General features: G+C 41.9%; 1 protein-coding gene across 1 annotated transcript in view; it reads left to right on the forward strand.

Annotated features, from left to right (window-relative positions):
- Positions 1-24916, forward strand: part of ADAMTS20 (ADAM metallopeptidase with thrombospondin type 1 motif 20) — a 3636702-nt gene that overhangs the window by 2197473 nt on the left and 1414313 nt on the right. The window contains exon 26 of the mRNA XM_044087413.1: positions 11934-12239. Coding sequence (XP_043943348.1) covers positions 11934-12239 — 306 coding nt within the window. The remainder of the gene's footprint in view (positions 1-11933; positions 12240-24916) is intronic.

Raw genomic sequence — 24916 nt, forward strand, 5'->3', positions numbered from 1 at the left:
AGATAAGAAAGCTGTTTCAAAAAAGAACGAGTCCCTCCAGACCAATGCGGATCTGTTTTTTACTCAAGATTCTTTTTGGTTGCAAAAAAGACCAGGGATTGGAGACCCATTCTGGATCTCAGCCATTTAAACAAATCAGTGGTACAAACTAAATTCCACATGGTCACTATTCAATCCATTCTCCCTTTTTTATGGGAGGATGTTTGGATGTGCTCGGTAGACCTCTGGGATGCGTATTACCACATCAAAATGGACAAATGCTCCAGGAGTCTCCTTCGGTTCCAGCTAGGAGCCAAACATTACCAGTTCTGAGCCCTGCCATTCGGTTTCTCAGTGGCCCCCAAAGTGTTCACGAAATGTCTAGCAGTGGTGACAGCTCATCTGAGACATCAAGGATTCCAGGTGTTTCCATATTTAGACGATTGGCTCTTTTCCACCCCCACCAAGTGTCTCCTGACCATGGCCCTCCATTACATACACTATCAGAGTCCATAGGCATCACCGTACATTGGGAAAATCCAACTTACATCCTACCCAACAGCTGGAATTTATAGGGGCAGTTTTCAGTACTCGAACATGCCTGGTATCTCTACCGGCTCACAGGCTTCAGAGGTTAAGATTGCAAGTACGTGTGATAGTCTGTCAAAGAAAGGTGTCAGCAAGGGAAGTTCTCCAGGCTCTAGGGTCCATGGCTGCAGCCATTCTGATAGTTCCTCTGGCAAGGTTACAAATGAGACTGTTGCAATGGATCCTTTTGTCCCAGTGGTTTTCAAATCTTCACCCCCTAAACTCACAGATCCTCATAACCAACTCTTGCAAGCAAGATCTCCTCTGGTGGATGAGGCCAGACGCAGAACTTTGGTGTTGCCCTTTTCAGACTCCTCAGCCCAACACCACTGTTACCACAGATGCTTCCTTGATTGGGTGGGTGGGGGGGTCGTTTTCAGGGAAAGACAGTCCAAGGCACGTGGTTGAACTTAGAGGCTAACCTGCATATCAGTGTTCTGGAGTTAAGAGCGGTGCTATTGGTGTTGCAGGCATTACATCTGCTCCTTCCTTCGGGAATGATTGAGATTCAGTCAGACAGTATGTCAGTAGTCTGGTACATAAACAAACAAGGAGGAACCAAATCCTACCCCCTGTGTCGAGAGGCCATGAGAATTTGGCAGTGGGTGATGGCTTCCGACCGCTTTCTTATAGCAATGCATATCCCAGGGAGTTCTAACATGATTGCTGATCAGATGCATTCTCCTTCCACACGAGTGGTCTCTCAGTCCAAAAGTGACCGCAGAAATTTTCAGCCGATGGGGACAGCCTTGCTGCGATCTTTTCGCCTCCCCTTCAAACAACAAATGCAGCAGCTTTTTTGCCCTCTTTCCCCCAGAGGGGGAGTCCCCGAGAGATGTTCTGACTCACAATTGGCCCACAGGTCTCCTCTATGCTTATCCACCAATTCCCTTGATACCCCTATTTTTAAAGAAAACAATTCGGTTGAGATGCAAGGTGATCCTCATTGCCCCATTCTGGCCTCGTCAGGTGTGGTTCTCCTTCCTCCGGCCTCACCTGTTACAATCTCCATGGATCCTGGGCACTCGTCCAGACTTAATTTCTTACCACAAGGGTTGACTCTCCCAAATCTGTCCAATCTCAAGCTGACATCTTGGTTTCTCTACTTCCGTTAGTCGCCAGGCAGGAAACCCTGTCCTCACTTGTTTGCGATATCATTTTGGCCTTCCATAAGCCATTCACCAGAAAACTTTGCAGAGATAAATGGAAAAAGTTTGCTCATTGGTCTAAAGAACGGATGCTAGATCCCTTTTCAGCTGCAGTCTCTGTTATACTTCAATACCTTTCTGAGTTTTTTGAGAATGGAGCATCAGCTTCTACCATACGAGTCCATTTAGCAGTTATTTCCAATTTTCATAACAGATCAGAGGACACTCCACTTATCTCCACCTGCCTATGCAAGACCTTTCTCAAAAGAGTGTTTCACAGCAGACCTCCAATCAGGCGTCCGTTAGAGGCATGGAATCTCTCCTTAGTACTACAGTCTCTCTCTTTACCTCCCTTTTGAGCCTGTTGCAAAATGTGATCTCAAATTCCTATCATGGAAATCTCTATTTTTGGTAGCTGTCACATCAGCTAGACGGATATCAGAATTACAAGCCTTATGCATTAAGAGACCGTACTTAATATTTCATAAAGACAGAGTATCACTACGTACTAATCCATCTTTTCTACCCAAAGTGATTTCTGATTTCTCTGTGAACCAATCCATTGAACTCCTCGTGTTTTTCCCAAACTGTTCCAATAAAGGAGAATACGGTCTACACTCATTGGGTGTACATAGGCAACTACATTTTTACTTAGACAGGACTAAATCTATCCGTATGTCAGATCAACTTTTCATTTCCATCTCTGGTCCAAAAATGGGATATGCTGTGTCAAAAGTCACTTTATCAAAGTGTCTCAGAGATTGTATTTCCTTTTCATATTCACGTACTAATGAGCCTAAACCTCACAATATCAAAGCACATTCAACTAGAGCTATAGCAACTTCTTTTGCTTTTTATGCCAGAGCTTCTATGAATGACATTTGCGCAGCAGCCATTTGGGCTAAACTTCACACTTTCATCAAACATTACAAGTTGGATATGGTCTCCAGGGGAAGAGCGGCCTTCGGCTCAATGGTTCTCAGGAATGTTCTCCCATAAGGGCCACCCAGGTTTCTCAGGTAGCTTGGGATTCTGTCCCATCAGTGATGAATGGAAAGATTAACACCATCAGATAAGAAGTTATGTCTTACCATAACATTCCATCCGTGTTGTTGATCTTCTTCCATTCATCACATCCTAGCCTCCGGCCCCCACCAAAAGCTACTGGTGGATCTCATGGGCCCTTGTGGTATTTTCAGGGTTTTTGCGCAGAAATCGCTGCTTTACTTCTATATGTCTTATACAAACTCGATCTGAGGTAACAGGGAGAAGGGCATTGTGGGTAGCAACTTAGCTCAATTGTGTTTGGTGTACGCAAGCTTGATATTAGGCTGACATGGTTCCAAGGGCTCAGAACCGAACCCATAAGTGATAAATAGAAGAAGATCAACAACACAGATGGAACGTTATGGTAAAACATTGCTTCTTTTTCTCCTGCAGATGCTTGTCTACTATTTTGTTGAGTTTGCCATTGTAAAAAAAGTGGTTTTATGTATATATTGGGCCACTGAGGGATTGCCACAGTGGTTTGGCAGAAAATCCACATGCAAGCTGAAAAGTAAACATCCTAAAATAAATTCCTAAGAACAACTTTTGTCCGTTCTTCTTGTCCCCTTCTGACTGGATACTTTCTGTTTGTGAGGTAACTGCTAAATCAAGTTTAATGTGATGCCATGCATGAGGTTTTTGTTTGAACAACATTGAATAATTCCAACAGTAGGCCTAATGCCATATATCGTTTGCTGATTTTGTTCTTAGAGTTTGACTCTTATGAGAAGTGAACTGTACATTGTGCTATGTTGACTGAAAAGCCAAGTTGTGAACCAGGCAGGGTTGTCCTCTTTCCCCTTTGCTATTTGCAATATTTAGAACCATTTTCAAAGAAAATAAGGGATTCAAAGTCAAGAATATATTTGGCATGGTGCTCAAGTAAAGTTGTTTTTATTTGCAGATGACATTATTTTGTACCTGTTAGAACCAGAAAAGGACATATCAATGTTGTGAGACATTCTGAAATAGTTCCGGGTTTTCTTGGGGGTATAAAATTAATGAAGATGCAATGAAGACTGTAGGTGTAAACTTTGTACCAACGCATGAACTGTTTCAGCAATGCCCATATTTATGAAGACATAGTAAAATATTTAGGAGTATGGATTAAAAGGGATTCAGTTATGCAGCTAATGATATGTGGGAAGAGACTAAATAAAAGATAGGTTCATAGGTTGGTACTGGGCTATCTGCCCGACGGCATACATTAGCCCAGCCACATTGTGTGGTATTTACCACCCCTTTAGTATTTCCCTAGACCCTTGTACTAGCAGCTAGTACCCTTGGCCCCTATCTGGTAGTGCTGTTGGTGTGATCCTCGGTGTGAACTTTCTGTTAGCCATCCACTCATCAAGGTTCCTCTTGAAGAGTGATAGTGAGGGGCTCTGTCTTATGTAGATCGGGACCCTGCTCCATAGTAAGGGAAGTCTCTGTGAAGGGAATCTATCCCTCCAGCATGTTCTATTCATTGTTGTGTTGAGGTTTATATCCCTAGAGCGTGTAGCTCGAGTAGATTTGGTTTTGCTAAGATGGAGCATGTTCAACAATTCTGGGTTGGACATGGCTCTGTACGTTAGACAGAGATCGCCTCTGAGAAAGCGGTATGCAACAGAACAGTCTTAGCTTTTTCAATCGTGCTGCATAGGGCAAATGTTTGAGGCCAGTAATCCTCTTGGTTAAGTACCTTTGTAGTCTCTCCAGCTGCTGGAGATGTCTAGCCAGGTACATTCCAATTGGTGCATTGTACTCAATAATGGGTCTGATGAGGGAAGAATAGAGGGGCACCATTACATCCTTAGATCTTGATGCAAACCCTTTCTTGATCAGATGGGTCACATAGAAGGATTTTCTAACAACTTTGGCAACATGGTTATCAAAGGAAAGCTGGCTATCTACTTGGGTCCCTAGATCCCTTATTTCTTCTTCAGATTTCAGGGGATTACCTCCTATGTTGTAGTTTGCGGTTACTCTGTTTTTTCCAGAGGGGATTACTACGCATTTTTTTGCATTTAGCTTGAGACCATGGCTTTGACACCATGCATCATTCTCATTTAGGCCCTTCTGGAGGATCTCCATGTCGGCCGGAGACTATTATAGCACCCAGTTTGCAGTCATCTGCAGTCAGCCACAGCCCTTCTGTGCTTGCCTGTACTTCTGAGAAGTATATGCCAAACAGGAGGGGCCCCAGGACAGAGCCCTGAGGCACACCACTCGTTACTGGTCTGGATTCGGACATAGATCCCGCTACTCTTACTTTATGGGATCTGTCTGAGAGCCAGTTTGCGATCCATCTTGTGACGTAAGGGTTTATGCCCAGGCTGGTGAGCTTATCAATAATACCTGAATGGGGAATGGTGTCAAATGCTTTAGCAAGGACAAGGTAAGCCGTGTGTACCACCTTTCCCTTATCTATAGCCCGAGTAACTGTCTCAAAGAAATCCACCAGGTTCAGGAGGCATGATCTGCCCTTGAAGCCGAACTGTGTGGGGTCCAGCGACTGGAGGTTCCCAATCTCTCCATTTATGAGTTCCATAATGATTCACTCCATAACTTTACAGATCAGACTGGTCAGGCTTATTGGTCGGTAGTTCCCAGGGTCAGTTGTGGCCCCACCCTTGTGTAGCGGGACCACCATTGCCATGCGCCATTCTATGGGCACATATCCTGTGGAGAGGCTGAGACTGAACAGGGTATTAAGATGCGGGGTTAATTCCTTTTGGAGCTCGCGTATGACACAGCCTGGGACACCATCTGGTCCCATGGAGGCAGTGTTTTTAGCTTTAGATAGAGCCTTGTTAACCAACGTATCAGTAATAATTGGACTTACACAATCTCCTAGAATGGTAATAGGCCCTGTAGGTGGTGAGGGGGGGGGGGGATTTGCACTGAACCTGTCAGACAAGATGTTGGCAATGTCAGAAGGGTCAATTTATTTTGTTCCATTTTTTACTAGCTCAGAACAGACCTGAGCGTTGCCATTTAGGTTTTTGACGTAGCCATAGAAGGCCTTATGGTTATCCTTGGCATCCTTGACAACTTTCTTTTCAAAATTAGCCTTAGTTGACTTGATAAGGGCCCTCAATGTCTTACTAATGCTGATCAGGGATGATTTTTCTACTTGAGATTTGACCTTTTTTGTATAAGTCTCCTCCTTTTATTGTAAAGTTTGCTTATGGCCGGGGTCCACCAGACTGGATTCTTCTTGCTTGAGGAAGGAGTCTTGGTTTTATTTGGGATAGCACGGTCCATGCAATCCTGAAGATGCATATAGAGTGCCTTGGTGTAGGATTCCGCATCCTGGATATCATTATCCTTCTGCAAGGGAATAGTGAAGCTTTCCACTTCGGATGCAAGTAGTTTGAAGTTTGCTTTGGAAAGGTTTTTGGCTATGGTTTCTTTGATTGGGGGAGGTTGAGGAGTGAGGATGTCCAGGGTTATCAGTTTGTGGTCGGATCTGACCAAGGAGGGGGTGATAACAGGTGTGGTACAATGGGCGCCCATATTTGTGATGATTAAATCCAATATGTTGTCCGCTCTAGTGGGGGAACATACTAGTTGTTCAAGGGCATTTGAATTTATAAATTCTATGAATCGCTGAGCATAGGAGTTGGAACATTGGTAGTTTGCCCAGTCTATACCAGGGTAGTTGAAATAAATAATACAAAATAATACAAAAACTGAGTTGCTGGAAGCTCTTTCTATGGATATGGATATCAAGCTAGAAAGAATAAAAATGGGTTTAGTCCCTTTAGCTTTATACACAGATCATTAGGGGAGAAGTCATGAGTAGTGATTAATAAAGAGCTGAAGGATTGTATTAGGGAGAGGAAGTGAGCAAGAGTCAAGTGGGATAAGCTGATCCTCCCAATAGAACAAGGAGGTTCAGGATTACCTGATTTGAAGGAATATTTTGGAGCTACACAATTAAGGGTCTCATACATGTGTGTATATATATATATATATATATATATATATATATATATATATGTATGTATATATATGTATGTATGTATGTATATATATATGTATGTATGTATGTATATATATATGTATATATATATATATATATGTATATATATATGTATATATATATATATATATATAAGACAAACAGAAAGCTACAATTCAGTGTGGAAAGGGATAATGTTAAAGCGGAGTAATTCAAGAATAAGGAAAGAATGGGATTTTGGATGCACATCCTTAAGGAGAATGACAACAGTTGTACAGAATATATTCATAAAGTAGCAGAAAGTCTACTAAGAACTAAGCAAACACAGGAATGGAGAAAGGAGTTTCTCCCAATAAGGATGACTGCAGCTGGAGGTACAGCGAATAGGCAAGAGAGGGCCTTAATTTACTGGAGGAAGCTGGCAAAGGAACCAAAGTATTGTGAACAAATAATTAGAGGAAAATAATAGAATAGAAACAGGCTAAGAAGACATTTGGATTGCAGACTAATGATTGGCTTCCCTGTCAGATGTTGATGTCGGAGTGCAGACAAAGAGTAATGGATAGGGGAATCCTAAATGAAAGACCTGCACTGGTTAGAAAAGAACAGAGGCTGCTGTTAAAAAAGGGATAATTGGTAGGGCATCTAAAGTATTGCACGCTAACTCTAGGAATCGATCAAAAAGGTTCAGAAAAGATTGGGGCAAGAGATTAGATATGCAGTTCACAAGATAACAGTGGGAGAACATATCTTTAGCTTCCAAATATGCAAAAAATGTAGAAGATTTAAGATTTTTGATTGGAAGTGTTTGCATACATAGCCGGCTTTAGGCACCAGCGAACCCTGCGGTCGCTGGAGGCCCCCTGTTCCTGGGGGGGCCCCAACCTCAGTAAGTTATTTATCTCGATATCTTGTTACATGTCTGTCAAACTAACAGAAGCTAGTACAGCAATTGTGTATACTTGATAAACCAGGTAGGTAATAAATCTAAATTATTTATATCTCCTTTAAAATTCAAATATATCTCTGGTTATTGTAACAGTGTTTGTTTTATCAAGTAATTGGCTTCACAATCCCATTAAATATTTTACCACTGACATAGTGCCTCTGGCTTAGTTAAACCCTGATTGGTGGATATTCTCTCCAGTAAAACCAACAGCATAGCCAGGTTTAAATACCTGCAATACCCGTGGCTACAAGGGGGACCCCTTAATCATCCTCGACAGAGTGGGGGATCCACAAAAGCAGCTGATAAATAGGAAAATGAGGAAAAAATGTATTAATGTCCTGATTATGCTCTTTAACCTGAACAGGGTTCTGGTATGACTCTGTTAGGATAAAGCTGGTAATGAAACTAAGCAAGTTAATCAGTAGAGAGGTCAGCAGGCTGGAGTGACTAGTTTGAGTGCAAACCTTGTATTTTAAGAAGAGCTGATGACTCTGATCTTCAGGGATGTTTTTTTTTCAGGGAGTTTTATACATATTGGTAAAACACTAGATACTACAACTCGCAACTATTTTGTAGAAGAATTCCGCATAATACCAAACATAATAGCAGAACAAAAGCTCAAAATCAGGAAGATGTTGTAAATATTACTCTAATTCAATTAAATAAGTTAATAGAATAACACCTTTTTCATCAACATGCATTTTTTGGACAATAAGAAGTATAATCCTCTGATACCTAAAACAATGAGTGGGAAAAACAATCAGTAAAAACAAAATGAAAACTCCAGCAAAGCTAGAACTTCCACTGAGTCACCTCCCAAATCCTTTGTATCAGTGGCACATGGGATATATGCAAATGATGCTTATGAACATCAGGTGTTTCAGCTAACTGGCGATTCTGAATGCTCATGACTTGTTTTGTCATTTTAATGGACAATTGCAGGCCAATAAAGCCAAACCCCACTAGCTGTGCATATGCATATTTCAACCTTGTTATAACCTCATCAGTATAGCACAAGCAGAGTGTTTGATTAAGCATAAGAAACACAGGGCTGTTATACCCAACTGATGTCCATTAGCATTAGGGTCACTGCAAAAATATCACAAACAACAAACTAAAACAATGAGTGAGAAGGTCACTGAAAAAACAATCAGTAAAAACAAAATGAAAACTCCAGCAAAGCTAGAACTTCCACTGAGTGACCTCCCAAACCTCTTGTATCAGAGGAACATGGGGTTGGGAGGGTGGCCTAATGGTTAAGGTGTTTGCCTTACAAACACAAGATGCAGGATTTGAGTCTCACAAGGGATAATTGGCTAGGCTTAAAATGGCTCGCAAGGGCAGTTAGCTTAGTACTAATCTATGAACCTATGAACATGGGATATATGCAAATGATCCTTATGAACATCAGGTGTTTCAGCTAACTGGCGATTCTGAATGCCCATGACTTGTTTCATCGTTTTAATGGACAGTTGCAGGCCAATAAAACCAAACCCCATTAGCTGTGGATATGCATATTTCGGCCTTGTTATGACCTCATCAGCACAGCACAAGTAGAGTGTTTGACTAAGCATAAGAAACACAGGGCTGTTACTCCTCTGATACCTGGAATTATTCACTATCTGCATCCCTCAATGATTTATTTGCAAGTCAAACTTTTTTACGAAGGACGGATCAAAATTATAAACAAAATCAAGGAAGGTCTGTGTAATCGGAGACAGTGACAGGTATGCATTACTCCTCACCAAGGTAAATAAAAGTGACTTACCCTGCTGCTGTCTGACAACTGCTAAACAGTATTCACTGATTTGGTGTGACAGTTCCAGTGTTGCACAGTGTATTGCTATTTGCTGAAATAAGTACAAAACTAGTATTACTATGGCTTTTGTGTGTGCTTGTAAAAAAACATTACTGATTGTTATCTCTGCATACACCTAATAATTTCAGGACTCGTACATTTTTCTGGGTATCAGTGAAAAATGTAGCGAACAAGTAATGATATTTCAAAAGTAATGCATAAAATATATCACAGAAGATTCAGGCACTTCAGTCTTCAAGGAGTCTGGTGACCTCACCTCCCTAGACTTTATAAATTGATACAGGGGGCTCCCTTAATCATCTTCACTGTGTGAGGGCCCCACAAAAGCTGTTGCTGCTTGGAGAAATATGAGAAAAAAATGTATTAATTTTCTGACTATGGTTTTTAACCTGAACAGGGCTGACCCTGTTAGGATAAAGCTGATAATGGCCTGTGCTCCCAACTGCACCCATTCTAAAACCAGCCCTGTTCAGATGTGAGTGTACAGACAGCTTCTGTAGGTTATGGGGGAGGGGGAAAGTTGTGGTTACTTCTTTACTTTTCATTACAGTAAAACCATAGAGGTTTACACATGAGGTCATTACAGTTTTTGTTTGGGCTGAGGACAGTGTGATCATTGTTTCTATTACTTTTCTCACAGACCTCAGAGGTGTACAAAGAAGGTTACTATAGCTTGTTTAGGGGCAGTGTACTGTCTAGGAGAAACAAAGTAGAATACATTACTGTAATCATTATTTTTTTCAGTTTCACATCAGGCACGTATAGAGGTAGCTGCCTTTGATGGGTAGGGTTGAGAAGTGAGGAGGCATGCTAACTGTGACAGTTTGTACCTCTGTTTTCATCCCTGTCTAACACCAGAGGGATGCGCAGGCAGTGACTGTTTTTTTTTTTTGGGGGGGGGGGGCGGATTAGGGAGGCAGACCGTATTCCCAGATTGGACCTATTTTGAATATTAAGCCTTAGGCACGACTTATGTCTTCCTTGCTTTTTGTTTAGGACACCATTGGATTAAAAGATTGTAAAAATTCTGTAAAATGCACCCCAGAACACCTGTGATACTGTGGCTTCTTGCACCCTGGCTTAACTGGGTTGTCTCCTAAATGGTTATTACTGTGCTGTGTTGTTCAGGAAAGGTGAGTTGAAAGGATGCAAGGAAAACTAATGTTGAACAGCAACAAGGAATTACCTTCCTTAGTCATAATTTCTGTTCAGGCCATCATTGGGTGAAAAGATTATGTAAAAAGAAAAAAAAAACTAAAACATACTTTAGAGCATATAGACAGTATTTCACCTAAGTCCACACCCATACATAGACTTGCTGTAATGTATCATTGTTGTAACTCAAGTACCAGTAACTGTGAATGTCTCTGTGAGATGGGTGAACACAGTGTGGTACATAGACCTGTTGTAATGAAAGAGCATTTTAGCTACAGGCATTTTGTACATAGTATTCCTAAACATTTGCAGTATGAACTAACAGGCTATTTCGGAGGGGTGGCAGACAGTGACTGGGTGATACTCTGATGGAAGTGCCTAGGGAGCCCCCAAACTTAACATTTGCTGGGGGCCCCCAAAATGCTAACATCGGCCCTGTTTGCATAGATACTTTTGTACCCCAAGCGAACTCCAAATAATTTTTCCTCAGGTAGATGGTAAATGTTGGAGGTGTAATGAGGAAGAAGGAGGTATCTGGGAGCATATGTTCTCAGAGTATGATGAGTTGACAGACTTTAAAAATTTCCTGCGGAGTATTCTGTCAGGAATACTGGAAGAACAAATGAGTGTAACTAAGGGAATTATGTTTTTGAGCTAAGATACTGGATCTGAATTGCCTGGATATAGTAAGGCCCTGTTAAGTTTAATTCTGGTGGCTGCCAAAAAGCATTTACTAGAAAATGGAAAACCAAAATGTAAATAAACTGTTTTTGAAGTAGTGACTGTTGTAACAGGATAAAATAACTGGAAGTAGGATCCTTAGAAAAGAGTAGGAGCAAATTGATAGGAGAATGGAAATTTGGGAACATTGCATGCAGAAAAAATGTTTTTGAGGAGGAATGAGGTTTAAAAAAAAGGCAGGAACTGACCAATTTGTGTAATGTTGTTTTGTTTACAATATATAACAAAATATGTAATGTTTTATGCTTGCAGATGTGAACGTCTTAATATGATTTGATTACTTTATTTGAATGTAAGTTTGCCTAAAAAAGCCAAATTGTGAGATTCTTAAAATACCATAAACTTTGACATGCTCATTCAGATGCTGGAACACTATTTGCTTTAATGTTTTAGAAACTGTATAAAATAACATTTGGGCTATAATTATTCAACAGATTCTCTTGTCATTGTGTGTATAGCTTTTCCTGCAGAGAAGAACCCTGAAATGCTTTAGAAATACTTTTTAATGTCACTGGTTTATTCTAAAATCACATACTGTTATTTTTATTCCCTGAATAGTGCTCAGTAACCTGTGGTCAAGGAAGAGTAACAAGGCAAGTTATTTGTACAAATTACCATAACCATATAGATTCAGACCACTGCAGTCCTGAAGAACGTCCAGCTGAGGAGCAAGAATGTAGCATGCCCCCATGCCTTCCAAGTTATCGACGTTCAAATTCAGAAATTGGAAATGAATACTCACCACCTGTTCCAACAGTTGACAGCCCAAATTCACATGTGTACCACAAACCACAAGAGAATCATAACTACTGGAACAATCCTTCTAAAAGGGAAAGTCAATGGAGAACAGGACCATGGGGTGCTGTAAGTCTTTCTGTATTTTTATAAAAAGCTAGAAACTGTAGATTAATTATTTTATCTTTTGTAAATGAAAGTGCACTACTTATTTTGTATGCTGAATTTATACGTGTTTATCATAAGTATCACTGTTGTAGTGTATTTATTGTAGGTGCGGTAACTTCAACAGGCAAAAATCAGTCTTCTGACAAGACATCAGGAGTAATATGAAAACCCCAGAACAATGCTGTGCTATGACCCCCATTGAAGGAATAAGCCAGAAACTTGGTTATACAGGGTAGTGCAACCCTCACCATCTTTAGTTGTTTTTTTTTTTTTTTTTTTGCTGCCTGTATTCATCTTATAATCAGCTCCTTGATGCATGATTTCTGATATCACAGCTACCTGAGCATTATTGTTTGAGGCACTATTTGCTCATGTCCTTTTGCTTTCTCTGCATAGAAGTGGTTTGTTGGTGCTTGAAGTATAATTAGTTTTCTTACGATTGCAACTTTCTTGAGAAACTACGGTAACACTTTTTCTTTGGTGCAGTCACATTGGAATGAGAATAATAAAGAGAGAGGGGATGTGGGTGTAAAGCCTGTCATTTGAAGCCGGTGCAGCGAAGGATCACCATTGTAAAACACTTTTTTTTTAAAATTTTGTGGTGTATTTATTCAATTACTATACAGCCACAACTTTGTGTTGTTTCAGACTCATGCACTCTGGCTCTCAAACTCGAGTAGTTTTTGCTAAGCAATTGTGTTTTGATATATAGTCTTAAGGAGTAGTAGTGGATTGATTGAGTTCAGCTTGTGTAACTGTGCTATGTCTAGGCTTGCATCTTTCTTTTCAGTGGCCATGATAACATCCCTGGAAAAACTCAGCACCAAGCAGGCTTGCAGGAGGCAAATTTTCCCTCAAGGGTTATCATTTACAAAGCTTATGTTGTCTAAATGAGAATTATGATATAGTGGGTTTGTGAATACTGTAGAACCTTTAACAAAAAATGCTAATAGGAAAGCCAGAAGTGTTCGAACTTGTGTTGAGCAAAAAAAAAACTGTTAGAAGTGGGACATGTAATGTCGAGCCCTGCTTAAGAGTTGAGCTTTCTACCATCTCAAAGTGTAGGGAGAAATTCAAGGAATCACCATAGGCAAAAGCACAACCAGTGCAAGATGAAAAGTCCCAAGAAGGTTTTGGTGAATAAATTTGTGAAGGGGATAGGAAGTGCCCATAAACACTCCACTGGTTCTGGTAAGGCCTGGAGGTTCGTTTGGTTCTGAAGAAGCCCAGGTATATCTTTGCATAGATCAGGAGTCTGGACAAACTAATAGCTCCTTTTGAAGGCAGTTCTGGAGTAGCCACCATGAGTATCTCTCTTTTTCCCTGTCCTTTTCTGATTGTTTTATCTACCACTGTAGTTCTTCACTATCATCATTGATATGTGCTTCTGTTTCCTAAACTTTCTTATTGTGGCTAAAAAAGGGGGGGGTCCCTTTTATTTTTGTTATTCTCTACCTATTACTTTTAAGAGTATGACTGTTACCTCCTTTTTTCTATGATGGTTGTGTGTGTGTGGAACCAACTTGCTTTTTAGAATGGCTGATAAGGATAAGCCTTCTGGTTTTAAACACTGTGAGAAGTGTGGGCATAAAATCCTGTACTCATTCTCACTCTCTTTGTGTATATTGTTTAGGTCCTCTTCATTTGCAGGAGGATTGCTCAGTTTGTCACTGTTTGGTTGAAAGGGAAAAGAAATTGATTATCAAAGGCCTTCTTCCCTCCTCGTTTGGGGAGGCCTTATCTGGAGCATCTCCATTGGTGAAATCAGTGTCCAAAAGTAAATTAGTCCATCCCAGTTCAGCTTCTTCTTCCTTTTCTAGAGAATCAGAGAAGGCCAAGAAGAGGAGTTCTTCGACTTCAGCCCCTCCCTTAGTCCTGAGTGCAAAGATATAAAATATTTCGATTCCGGCCACTTCTTTGGAGCTGACAACTAGATTGACCAAACCCTCAGCCCTGACAGATTTGTCAGAACCAATGACATCTGTAGCCAGGTCATCAGACCCGACCCTTTCTTTGGCTCAGATGAGCCAAGACTCAAAATGCCTTTCAGTGCAGACTTCATTGGAACTAACACCATATAGTAAAGAGACTTACTGTACTCCAAGGTCTAGTTATTCCCTTTCTGTTGACCCCTTTTCTGACAGGTTGCCATCTCCCTTCTTAGAAAGGCCTAGGTCAACATCTGTTGTCTTGGCACGTTCTTCCAGGAGCCTCATTGAGGATAACTTGGAGAGATTGGTGAGGATGATCCTTTGGGATTAATGTGTGACAGGGATGAGATTCCAAGATAGCTGCACATTGAGTAACAGCTTAATTCTGGCTCTCCCACTCTGAAAACAGAAACTTAGCAAAGAAGGCCAGTGGACCTAGAATTCTGGGTAAATTTGAGTAACTGGCTGGTAAGTCCACTGCCTGGATGCCAGGATTAAAAAAATATAAAGGATCTGGAGGAAAATAATCTGCAAAAGTTGAGAAAGAAACACAGACTGAGAGGAGTACTGCAGTGGGTCAGCAAGGAGTATTACAATTTTCAGACATGACTTTCAGTAACCTGGAGGAGAGTAGAAAGCAGCTGCACACTGATCTGGTTAAAATAAATGAAACACTGAAGGAGTATATAAACACAAACTATAAAATCTGGAAAAAATGGAAGAGGCTTTAAACAGATATTCAGATAAGATGACAGAACTGCAAAACTAACAGGATGAAATGAAGAATAGGCTGACTGAATATGACTGCACAAGAAGAGATGTTTAAAAAAATAGAATTAGAGGACCAAGCATGTAGGAAAAACCTGTACCAGAGAAGTTGGAAGGAACAGACTGCATTAATTGTATGAAAGTACAAATAAGCAGCTGGACTGGTATTCCACAACAGGAACTGTTAATTAAAAAGGCACATCATGTGTATACTACAAATCTGGTTACTAAAAAACAACCTAGACCGTTAATAGTAAAAATGCAGTCTTATTTTATTTTTATTTTTTTTTGCATTTGTTAACCGGGGGTGTCTGAGCCGAAAAGGCTCTTTTTCAGCAGAGGCCCGGAGAGAAAAGCTCCACAAAGAAAAATTACAGATACATTTAGTTATTTAGACATAATCAGTATACACACAAATTACAGAAGATGTTTTTACAGTGGTATGCGGCACATCAACAGTTACAGTGGAGAGAACAAACAAAAAAATATTAATTTAAAAATAAAGGTAATTAATAGATTTGTGGTGTACAGCTGAAATTTGGAACATAGATAGAATACATACATAGTACACAGGTACAGTACATACATTGTAGATTAGCCAGTGTTTGTGAGTAAGATTTAAAACTATTATCAAGTACTCTAGATTTAGTATGTATACCTTATCTGCTTTCACTAGCTTGGGGAGCAATCATGGCACTGCCAACTTTGCTTGAGATGTTGCCTGATGAGGTCTTTAAAGGAGGCTTTGGACGATGCGTTTTGAATGCTAGTGGGGACAGAGTTCCTATATAGCGCATCTCCAAAGCTATTGTAGCTGTTGGTGACTTCTAGTAGTAGTTTGCTTGATGATCTAAGAAGCTTTTTGGCTGGATGATGTTGTAGTAGGTTTTTGAGGGCAGGACACTTATTGGGGAGGTAATAGATCGAATGACAGATGCAGAGCTGATTGTAAGTTAGGAGGTTGGGTCCTTATCGACAGAAGGAGCTAATTTTGACAAAACTGTGGTAGAAAGATAAAGTAGGAGATAGTGTGGAGACGATTACTCAGTGTACACCAGGCAGAAGAGGAGTAAGTATGTTCCATTATTTAAGGAATGTCAAAAAGCAGGCGTGAGATTCAAACTGCTGTACCCAGCTATCTTCAAAGTGTTTTTCCCTGGAGGGGAAAAATCATTTTTGATGAAGTACATGTTAAAGAGGAAATACAAAAGTTTGTCCAACAAAGAGTGAGCTGTGAATCAGAAGGAGGTTCTGCTTCATGTTCTCCTGGTGCTAGGACTACAGAGATACTGAGCCTGTGAAATCTTTTCCACTGTTTCAATTGCCTGAGAGAAGAAAGAAAACATAAGAATAGAATAGAAGGATCTGGAATATGTTGGGAATGAAGCAGACAGAGGATTTCAGAGATGGAGATGAACAGGATTAAAGCTACTAATTTGGAAATTGACAACGCTGGGATGATAAAGCAATAATTATACTTGTGAAACATGGCAGAACAGGAAAATCTGAAAATACTAAACTTCACTGGACTTTGTTAAACTTCTGGGGAACTTTAAAGCTTATACCCTGCTTCATGTTATTAATGTTTGGAGAATAAAATCAGTTACCTGTAAACAAACAAATGTGGGATTACAAAACAATAATTATATTTGTGAAACATAGCAGAACAAGAGGATTTGGAAATATTGGATTTTTGTGGACTTTGCTAAATTTGTAGGGACTCTAAAGCATGTGCCCTACATTATGACATTAAGGTTTGGAGAACTACTTTGGAGAGGGAACGAGAAGGGAGAAAGTTAGCTGTAAGTAAAACAAATTTCCTTTTTTTCTTAATGGTATGTTTAAATGTTGCATGATTTTCTTAGCAAGCTATGAAGTAAAGCTTTTTCAGTTCTTTTTTTATGTAATGGAGATATTAATAGGTGGTTTTGTTTTTCTTCTCTTTTTCTCCATTTTTCTCTCTTTTTACATGTTGATTTTTAAGAAATGTAGGCACTGCAGTGTGAGGGAAAAAAAGAGAAAGGAATTGTCTGGTTGAGAGAGCATGGCAAAAGAAAAATGACTGCACTTTTTCTCATGCCTGTATAGGCAAATGTTTGGGTTAACCCTGGGATTTATCCAGCAACAAGTATATTACAAAACATGTAAATGGAAAAGAATATTCAATATTATAAGGCTTTTTTTCTGGTAAGCAAGATATCCTTAGCAGTTTGTGTCTAGTTTGCATATCACTAGAAGGCAATCTGATAAGGAGAAATGGCTTGGAGAAAATGTTGATTGAAATCAAAGTGTTTTCTTAGCTGGAATGGCTATAAAGATAAAACTAAAATCAGACAGCGTTTACTAAAATCAGAGGCTGTATCATGCATCTTAGCATGAATGACCGTTCTTTTTGGGTGTCTGTAGCCTCTGGGTGTGGCTGTTATTTTAGAACATTTGTTCTTATTACATACATAGTTTTGTGTGTTATTACTAAGTTATGTTTTACAGGGGTATTGGGGGTGTATTTTTGTTTGAGGGTTTTCAATAAAAACAAATTCTGCAAGATGTGACATAGCTCAAATGGAGACAACAAGAAACAAGTGTATAAAAGATTAACCTGCCAAGCAGTGCATGCATTAAATGCAAGGGCTGGGGCCATGCATTTGTCAAAAGGGCCGTTGTACATGGATGGTGTGTGGGGGGGGGGGGGGGAGTGGTCCCTTGAGAATATCATTCTTTCTGTGGTGTGTTTGGATGTTGTAATTCTCACAGATGGATACAGAAAGGAAACGCTGGTGAATTGTATTGAGAAGTGTGGCGTGTGGGTGGCTGTGCTCTAGAGGAAGGAACTGAGCAAGTGAGTTTGATGGAGAGGGGTTTTCAGAATGGTTGTTCTGCAGCATGTCTGGGGCAGGGGAGGAGATGAGTGCTTGTATTGATTGCGGGGGGGGGGGGTATTCCAATAGTGATAGAAGAAAATATAACAGACAGTAATGGAGGATTTGTAGATGTTCTTCGTCTTCCATTGCTGCAGTCCTAACAATTGGGTATAGTCCGCATCCAGTCGGCCCGAATACCAGAGTATAAGGCTGACGTCGGTCATGGCGCGTGGGCTGCGTCAACCGTCAGGGTACTAATCGCATGACCGGCGTCCTATCCTCAGTCTTTTTGCGCGTGGTCCGATGCAGAAGCAGTTTTGCGAGTGCAGGTTGGCGTTCTGAGATATTTGGAGTTTCAGACCGAATCAGAGTTGGCTAAGTACCCGTTGGGAACATTTTGGTTTTCTTGCCTCAGTATTTAACGGATGTCAGAAAAAGTGAATAACTGTATTTCTTGTGGGAAACAGATACCGCATAAGGATTTCCATACTTTGTGTATACCTTGTTTAGGGCCTGAGCACGGCGTTGTTGGTTGCGCTCTTGTGCTAGGTTTAACAAGCGCACTATTAAGAGGAGGTTAGACTGTGCCAGGTTAGTGTTTGGGAAGCGTTGCAATTATAAAATGCCGTCGGATGCTCCGGCCATTCTAAGCGCAAGGACAAAACAGCAAAGCCTAGGGTTGAAGAACCGGCAGTCCCGGACGTCGGTTCTTTAGAACTCAGTGGAGCCAGAGGTTTTGCCAGGAGTTTCTATGGTGTCTCCGGCAGAAACTTTACTGTTACAGGATGTCCCATCTCAGGAGGCAGGCCAGGCTGAGGGGCTTCTCAGGCCTATTCTTCCCTCTTGTCCCACAGTAGTTAGAGCCTCTCCTTCTGTTGCTAAAGCTTCTTTTAGAGGTAGGCCAATTTCAGCTTCAGTGGGGGCTTCTCCTAGCTTTGGGTTCTGTACCTAAGAAACATATGCTTAAAATGGCAGAAGATTTGATTACTATGATTAGAGGTTCTATGGGCCCTCCTGCTAAGAGGCCTAGGGTGGAGCAGTTTGCCAGTTTTGAACAAGGTTCAGAGGCTTCTGAGTCCTCTGCGGATGATTTACAGGAGTATCCTCCTTATTCTGATTCTGATGTGGATGATGCCACTCCTTGACTTCTCCTCCTGAGGATTTTTCATTTTCAGAGACTCTGCATTCCATGAGGGAGCACTTTAAATGGGAAGGCCAGGATTACTCTGATTCAGGAAGAGGCTTAGGAATTCTTGTTTTACCCCAGCATAGGCCCTTAGCTATACCTCCTGTGTTGACTGTGGTGGAAGATGTTTTTGCAGAGGCTTCCCTGAACCCTGATTCTTTGCCTCCTGCTCCTGTTAAACCTGATAGGTACTATAGGGTGCCTGAAGCTCATAAGTATTTGTTTAAGAGTCCTAGGGCGGACCCAGAAACTGTTTCTCAGGGGCCTAAAGGTGTTAAAGCCTCTGTGGTTAGAAATCCTGTTCCCACTGACAAGGAGGCTAGGGCTTTGGATAGGTGGGGTAAGAAACTGTATACTTCTTCCACTCTAGCCATGAGAGCATTGAATTGTCAGTTCCACATGCTGAAATATCAAAATTATCTCCTTTCTCAATTGAAGTCTAAGGTGGATGCTTTGGCGGAAGGTATTGAGTGTAAAGAGTTGCTGGATTTGGTTTATGTGTCTGAACAAGTGGGCAAGCATTCTTTGCAATGTGGCTTTGATGCTGTGCAGGCCTCCTCGAGGGTGGCTGCCACTAGTTCTGTTCTTCGCAGGCATGCCTGGTTAAGAGATCAGAATTTGGCTGAGCATGTTAAGACAAGGATTTTGGATGCACCTTTACAGTCTGATGTGTTGTTTGGTTAGCGGTTTTAAAGAAAATGGAGGACAAAGCTAAATCTATGCAAACTGTTAAGAATTTTTGCAGGTACAGCCACGAAGTTTAGTAGAAATTGGCCTGCTAAGGGGTGGACTTATCCTGCTTATGACTCCCAGTCTAGGGGTAGGTCTAGGCGTGGTAGGGGCAGGGCTCAAGGTTCTTTTAGGTCTAGAACAGCGAGTTCACCTGCTCAGACTTCTGGGGAGGGCACGGGTCAGTCCTTTCGTAAGCAGACGCAATGACCTGCCTGGTCAGCTGCCAGTAGATTCGCGTCTGGCAGCTCCTTTGGGAGGGCGACTGTCTCTTTTCAAAGAAAATTGGGATTTAATTACTCAAGACAGATGGGTGTTGGACATTATTCACCACGGTTGCAGGTTTTATTTCCATACAATGCCCCTTTCAAAGGCATGCCAGCGTTCCTCCTCCACAAAGAAAAGAGGCTCACAAGCAAGTTTCTCAGTTACTCAAAATGGGGCCATTCAGCCAGTCCCTGTATCAGAAAGGGGCCTAGGATTTTATTCCGCATGTTCCTAGTACCAAGAAGGGGAACACGTGGAGACCAATTTTGGATTTATCTCTCCTCAACACTTATCTGGACATTCCCAAGTTCAAGATGTTGGCGTTACAACAGCTTTTACCTCTGCTGGGCAAAGATCACTGGATGGTAACTTTAGATCTCAAGGAAGCTTACCTTCATGTGCCTATCAGGCTAAGTTGCAGGAAGTATCTGCGGTTTCGAGCTGGAGATTCTCATTATCAGTTCTCTGCATTGCCCTTTGGCTTATCTACTGTATTCACCAAGGTTCTGGCTCCAGTGATAGCTTACTTCAGGCTACAAGGAATTCAAATCTATCCTTACTTAGCCGTCTGCCTGATTCTGGCTCAAGAAAAGGAAGACCTTCTACAGCATCTGGAATATGTTATAGCAGTGCTAAGATGCCTAGGGTATTCTGTGAACGAAATAAAGTCCAGTCTAGTACCCTCTCAAGACATGTGCTTTCTGGGTGTGAGACTGAATACAGCAGCCCAGATGGCCTTTTTAACCCCGGACAAACAAATGAGTCTATCACTTTACTTCCATCATCTATCTCATCAGTCCGTGCTGACTGCAGGGACAGTCCTTCAACATTAGGGTTCATGGCATCTTGTATTCTGGTGCTTCCCAATGCCAAACTGCATATGAGGAAGTTACAATGGTATCTCAAAATGTATGGACACAGCACTGCCAGGATTTAGACACTGTCATTCCCATAATACCTTGCCTTCAAAGGAATTTTTGTGGTGGGCTCAGGAATGTCACCTAAACAAGGGACTCTCTGTGACCCGGCCAGAGGCGAGTCAGATTTTAACGACAGATGCCTCGGACATTGCTTGGGAGCTCATCTACTTGGAAAGTGGATACAAGACAAGTGGCCTGCCAGACTACAGCATCTACATATCAACATGAAGGAGATGTTAGCAGTCCAGTTCGCTTTACTGGCTTTCAAGGAGTTACTTCTTCCAGGACAGGTGTTGATTCTAACAGACAACACAACTGTCATGTGGTACATCAACAAGCAAGGGGAACACATTCTTATCCTCTATGCAGGCAAGCAATGATTTTATGGGAGATTGCGCTAAGCTTGCAACTAACTCTTCAGGCAAGGTTTCTGCCAGGAGCACAGAACTCCTTAGCAGATGTGTTAAGCAGGCGAATCATGGATCCCCACGAGTGGAAACTGGATCTTCATGTATTTCAGACATTGACAGTGTCATGGGGAACTCCAGACATAGATCTGTTCGCTTCTCCACTAAACCACCAGCTGCCAAAGTATTGCACAAAGGGTTTCATCACACAGCTTGGAAAGTGGATGCTCTGTCTTTCAGTTGGGAAAATCTTCATGTGTATGCCTTTCCACCTCTGCCTCTTCTTCCAAAGGTGCTATTAAAGGTCAGACAAGACAGGCCAAGGATGATTTTGATAGCTCCAGATTGGCCTCGGCAACACTGGTACCCACTACTGAGTCTGGTAAAGAAGCCTCCATGGCCTTTACCTCTGATTCCTCATCTGTTATCTCAAGAGGACGGTCATCTGCTCAATGTCAAGCTTCACTCTCTTCATCTAACAGCCTGGCATATTCTGTGTTGAAACACAGCAGGTCTCAACTTCCTCAACAAGTTTTAAATGTGATTATGGAAGCTAGGCGACCTAGTACAAGGAGAGTGTACGCAGCAAAATGGAAGAGATTTTTATTTTGGAGTGCAGCAAGGAATTTGGAGATTTCTGAGCCTAATTTGAGTGTGGCTCTTCAATATCTTACGAGTTATTGGACAAAGGGTTGTCCTTCTCTTCTATTAAGATTCATGCTGCAGCAATTTCAGCTCACTATGATTGTGACCCACCTTTGTTTTCACATCCTTTGTTCAAGCAGTTTCTTAGAGGGGCAAAGAATATAAGACCCCACGAGAGCTCCTACTCCTGCTTGGGATCTCAATTTTGTGTTGGAAAAACTTACTCTACAACCTTTTGAGCCTGCTACTGCTGAATTGAAATATTTGTCATGGAAGACTGCTTTTTTCTTGGCTATTACTTCTGCAAGAAGGGTGTCTGAGTTGCAGGCCCTTATGGCAGTCGAGACCCTTTTGATTTTCCCTAAAGATAGGGTATCATTCGTACTAATCCTTCCTTTATGCCTAAGGTGGTTTCTAGTGTGGCTCTAAACCAGACTATTCATTTGCCTACTTTTTATGCAGACCCCCAAAATAAAGGGAAAAGATTTTGCATACTTTAGATGTACACAGGCAATTGCGTTATTACTTAAGCAGGACTAAGGATTTTAGACAGTCTCAGCAGTTGTTTGTTTCTTTTTGCTTTGTGTTACAGGGCAAGCCTGTGTCAAAACAAACTATTTCTAGGTGGATTGGCTTTTGCATTGCATTTTGTTATTCCCATCATGGCAAGGAGGTTCCAGCTGGGATTAGGCCTCATTCCACTAGGGCTACTGCCACTTCAACAGCATTTCTACGGGGTGGCAACTAAGGATATTTTGGAAGCAGCTACTTGGAGTTCAGTGCATACTTTCTCTAAGCATTATCACCTTCCTATCTACTCTAGGTCTAGGGCTGGTTTTGCCACAGCTGTTTTGCAAGGCATGTTGTCAGCTCCTGCTTCTTTATGATTTGCCAGCCTCCCTTACCTCTGCTTTGGGATTCTACCCAATTGTTAGGACTGCAGCAATGGAAGGCGAAGAACATAGTACAGTTTTGTACCTACCATAAATGTAGATGTTCGAGGATTCCATCCCTCCTTCCCCTCTGTGTTTAGGGGTGGTAGTGTAGGTGAGCGTACCGGCGTATATTTTTGTATATATTGTTCATGTTTTGGTGCAGGTTTTTTGGGCCTTGTCTTTTTAGGGTCTTCTGACATCTGGGGCAAGAAAAGACTGAGGATAGGACGCCGGTCATGCGCATTAGTACCCTGACGTACTGACGTCAGTCTAATGCGCCATGACCGACGTCAGCCTTATACTCTGGTATTCGGGCCGACTGGATGCGGACTATACCCAATTGTTAGGACTGCAGCAATGGAATCCTCGAACATCTACATTTATGGTAGGTACAAAACTGTACTTTTTGGGGGGCTGCTGACAGGAGATAAGGATTGCACTGGCATGTGTTTGTATTCCGTCGAGGACTGCTGTAATGGGGCTTTGGAAAGTTCTGGGAGGGATGGTCAGCTTTCAGGGAGAAATGTTACATGAGGGTGGGGACTAGAGTTTAATTTGCAGCAATGGGGATGTGTGTGAGGGGCCCAGATGAGAAGATGTGACAATGGAAGATAGATTTTTAAAGAAATTTAAAGAAAGGCATTTGGCTTGGAGGATGTGGATTCGGTGCTAGGAGTTTGGAGTGAATTTGCATGCTGTTCTGTGGGATGTGGGAACTAGGCTGGGCTGGAGCAAATGTGCATTTCACAGGAACATGTGCATTTGGTTGAGGGTCTTGATGTGCGCCCTGTGACTATTTGAGATCATGCGCTGGTGGTGATTAAAGTGAAAACACGGAGTAATGAAATGAAAGTGAGACACTGGTACTTTCCCACCTGTCTGTTGAGGGAAGACTAGTTTGGGGAGTGGGCAGTGGAGGTTATTCAAGAGCTGTTGAAGAGGATAGAGGTTTTTTCTGATGGTGTAGCTAGGGAGTGGGATGAAGTTGGAAGGGAGTTTAAAAGTGGGGTGGAAGTAAGGGAAGGAGAGATGCAGTTGAGAAGTGGCAGGAGTTACATAGAGGGGTTGAGAGGTGTTGAGGTGCTGCAGGTTAGTAGGGGTCTTGTGGGGCAATGTGAGGGGTGGCTGCAGGGTGCTAGACAGAAGGTAAGGGTTTGCCTCGATGATGTGCATTAGTTTAGAAAGATTGTTGCTGAGCATCTGTTTTTTAATAGTAACCCTGTAGCACGAAGGCTTTTGGCACGGCGACTTAGGCAATAGAAGTTGGAGGGGGCTGTCACCGAGCGTGGGGAGTTTGTAGCAAGGAGGATGGCAAGGGATCTTGTAGAGGTATTAGAGGTGCTTTGAGGATTCTTGGAAGGTCTGTATGGAGCAGAGAAATGTGGAAGTCGAGGAGAGGTGCAGGTGGAAATGTTTGTATAAGAATTAAGTGTGCCTGGGCTGGAGGTGGAGGAGGCTCATTTGCTAGCAGTTGGGACAGTGGAAGATGGGATGGAAGTGGTAGTGTGTGGCTGATCTACAGGAGGGTCCCCAGGAGTGGATGGTGTTCCTGTGGAGGTTTGAAGGCTGGGAGGGAGGAAGCTAGTGAAGATCTGGAGGGTTTTGTTTGACAGTATTTTGGGAGGGGGGTGCAGGTGTCCTGGAGGTGAGTGGTAGTGGCTGTGGTGCCTAGGGAGGGTGGGGATCCATCGGATCTGACTTTGTGTAGGCCAATTTCAATACTGGGTCATGATGGTTAAGATGTTTATGTCTATAGTGCCAAGCAGAATGGCAAAAGTGATGCTGGAATTGATGGATATGGATTGGTATAGTTTTGTGGAGGGTCAGTCAGGCATTTGACAGCACTGACATGGCAGTGATGATCCAGAGGGAAGCAGAGTGTAGGAAAGTGCCACTTGTGTTGTTGGTGGGTCTTGATGCAGGGAAAGCATTTGGTGGAGTGGGCTGTGGCTTTGTGAGCAGAGTGGTGGCGGCATTTGCATTCCTTGA

Source organism: Protopterus annectens, chromosome 11.part0, assembly GCF_019279795.1.
Source record: "Protopterus annectens isolate FY-2018-M chromosome 11.part0, PAN1.0, whole genome shotgun sequence".
NCBI lineage: Eukaryota > Metazoa > Chordata > Ceratodontiformes > Protopteridae > Protopterus > Protopterus annectens.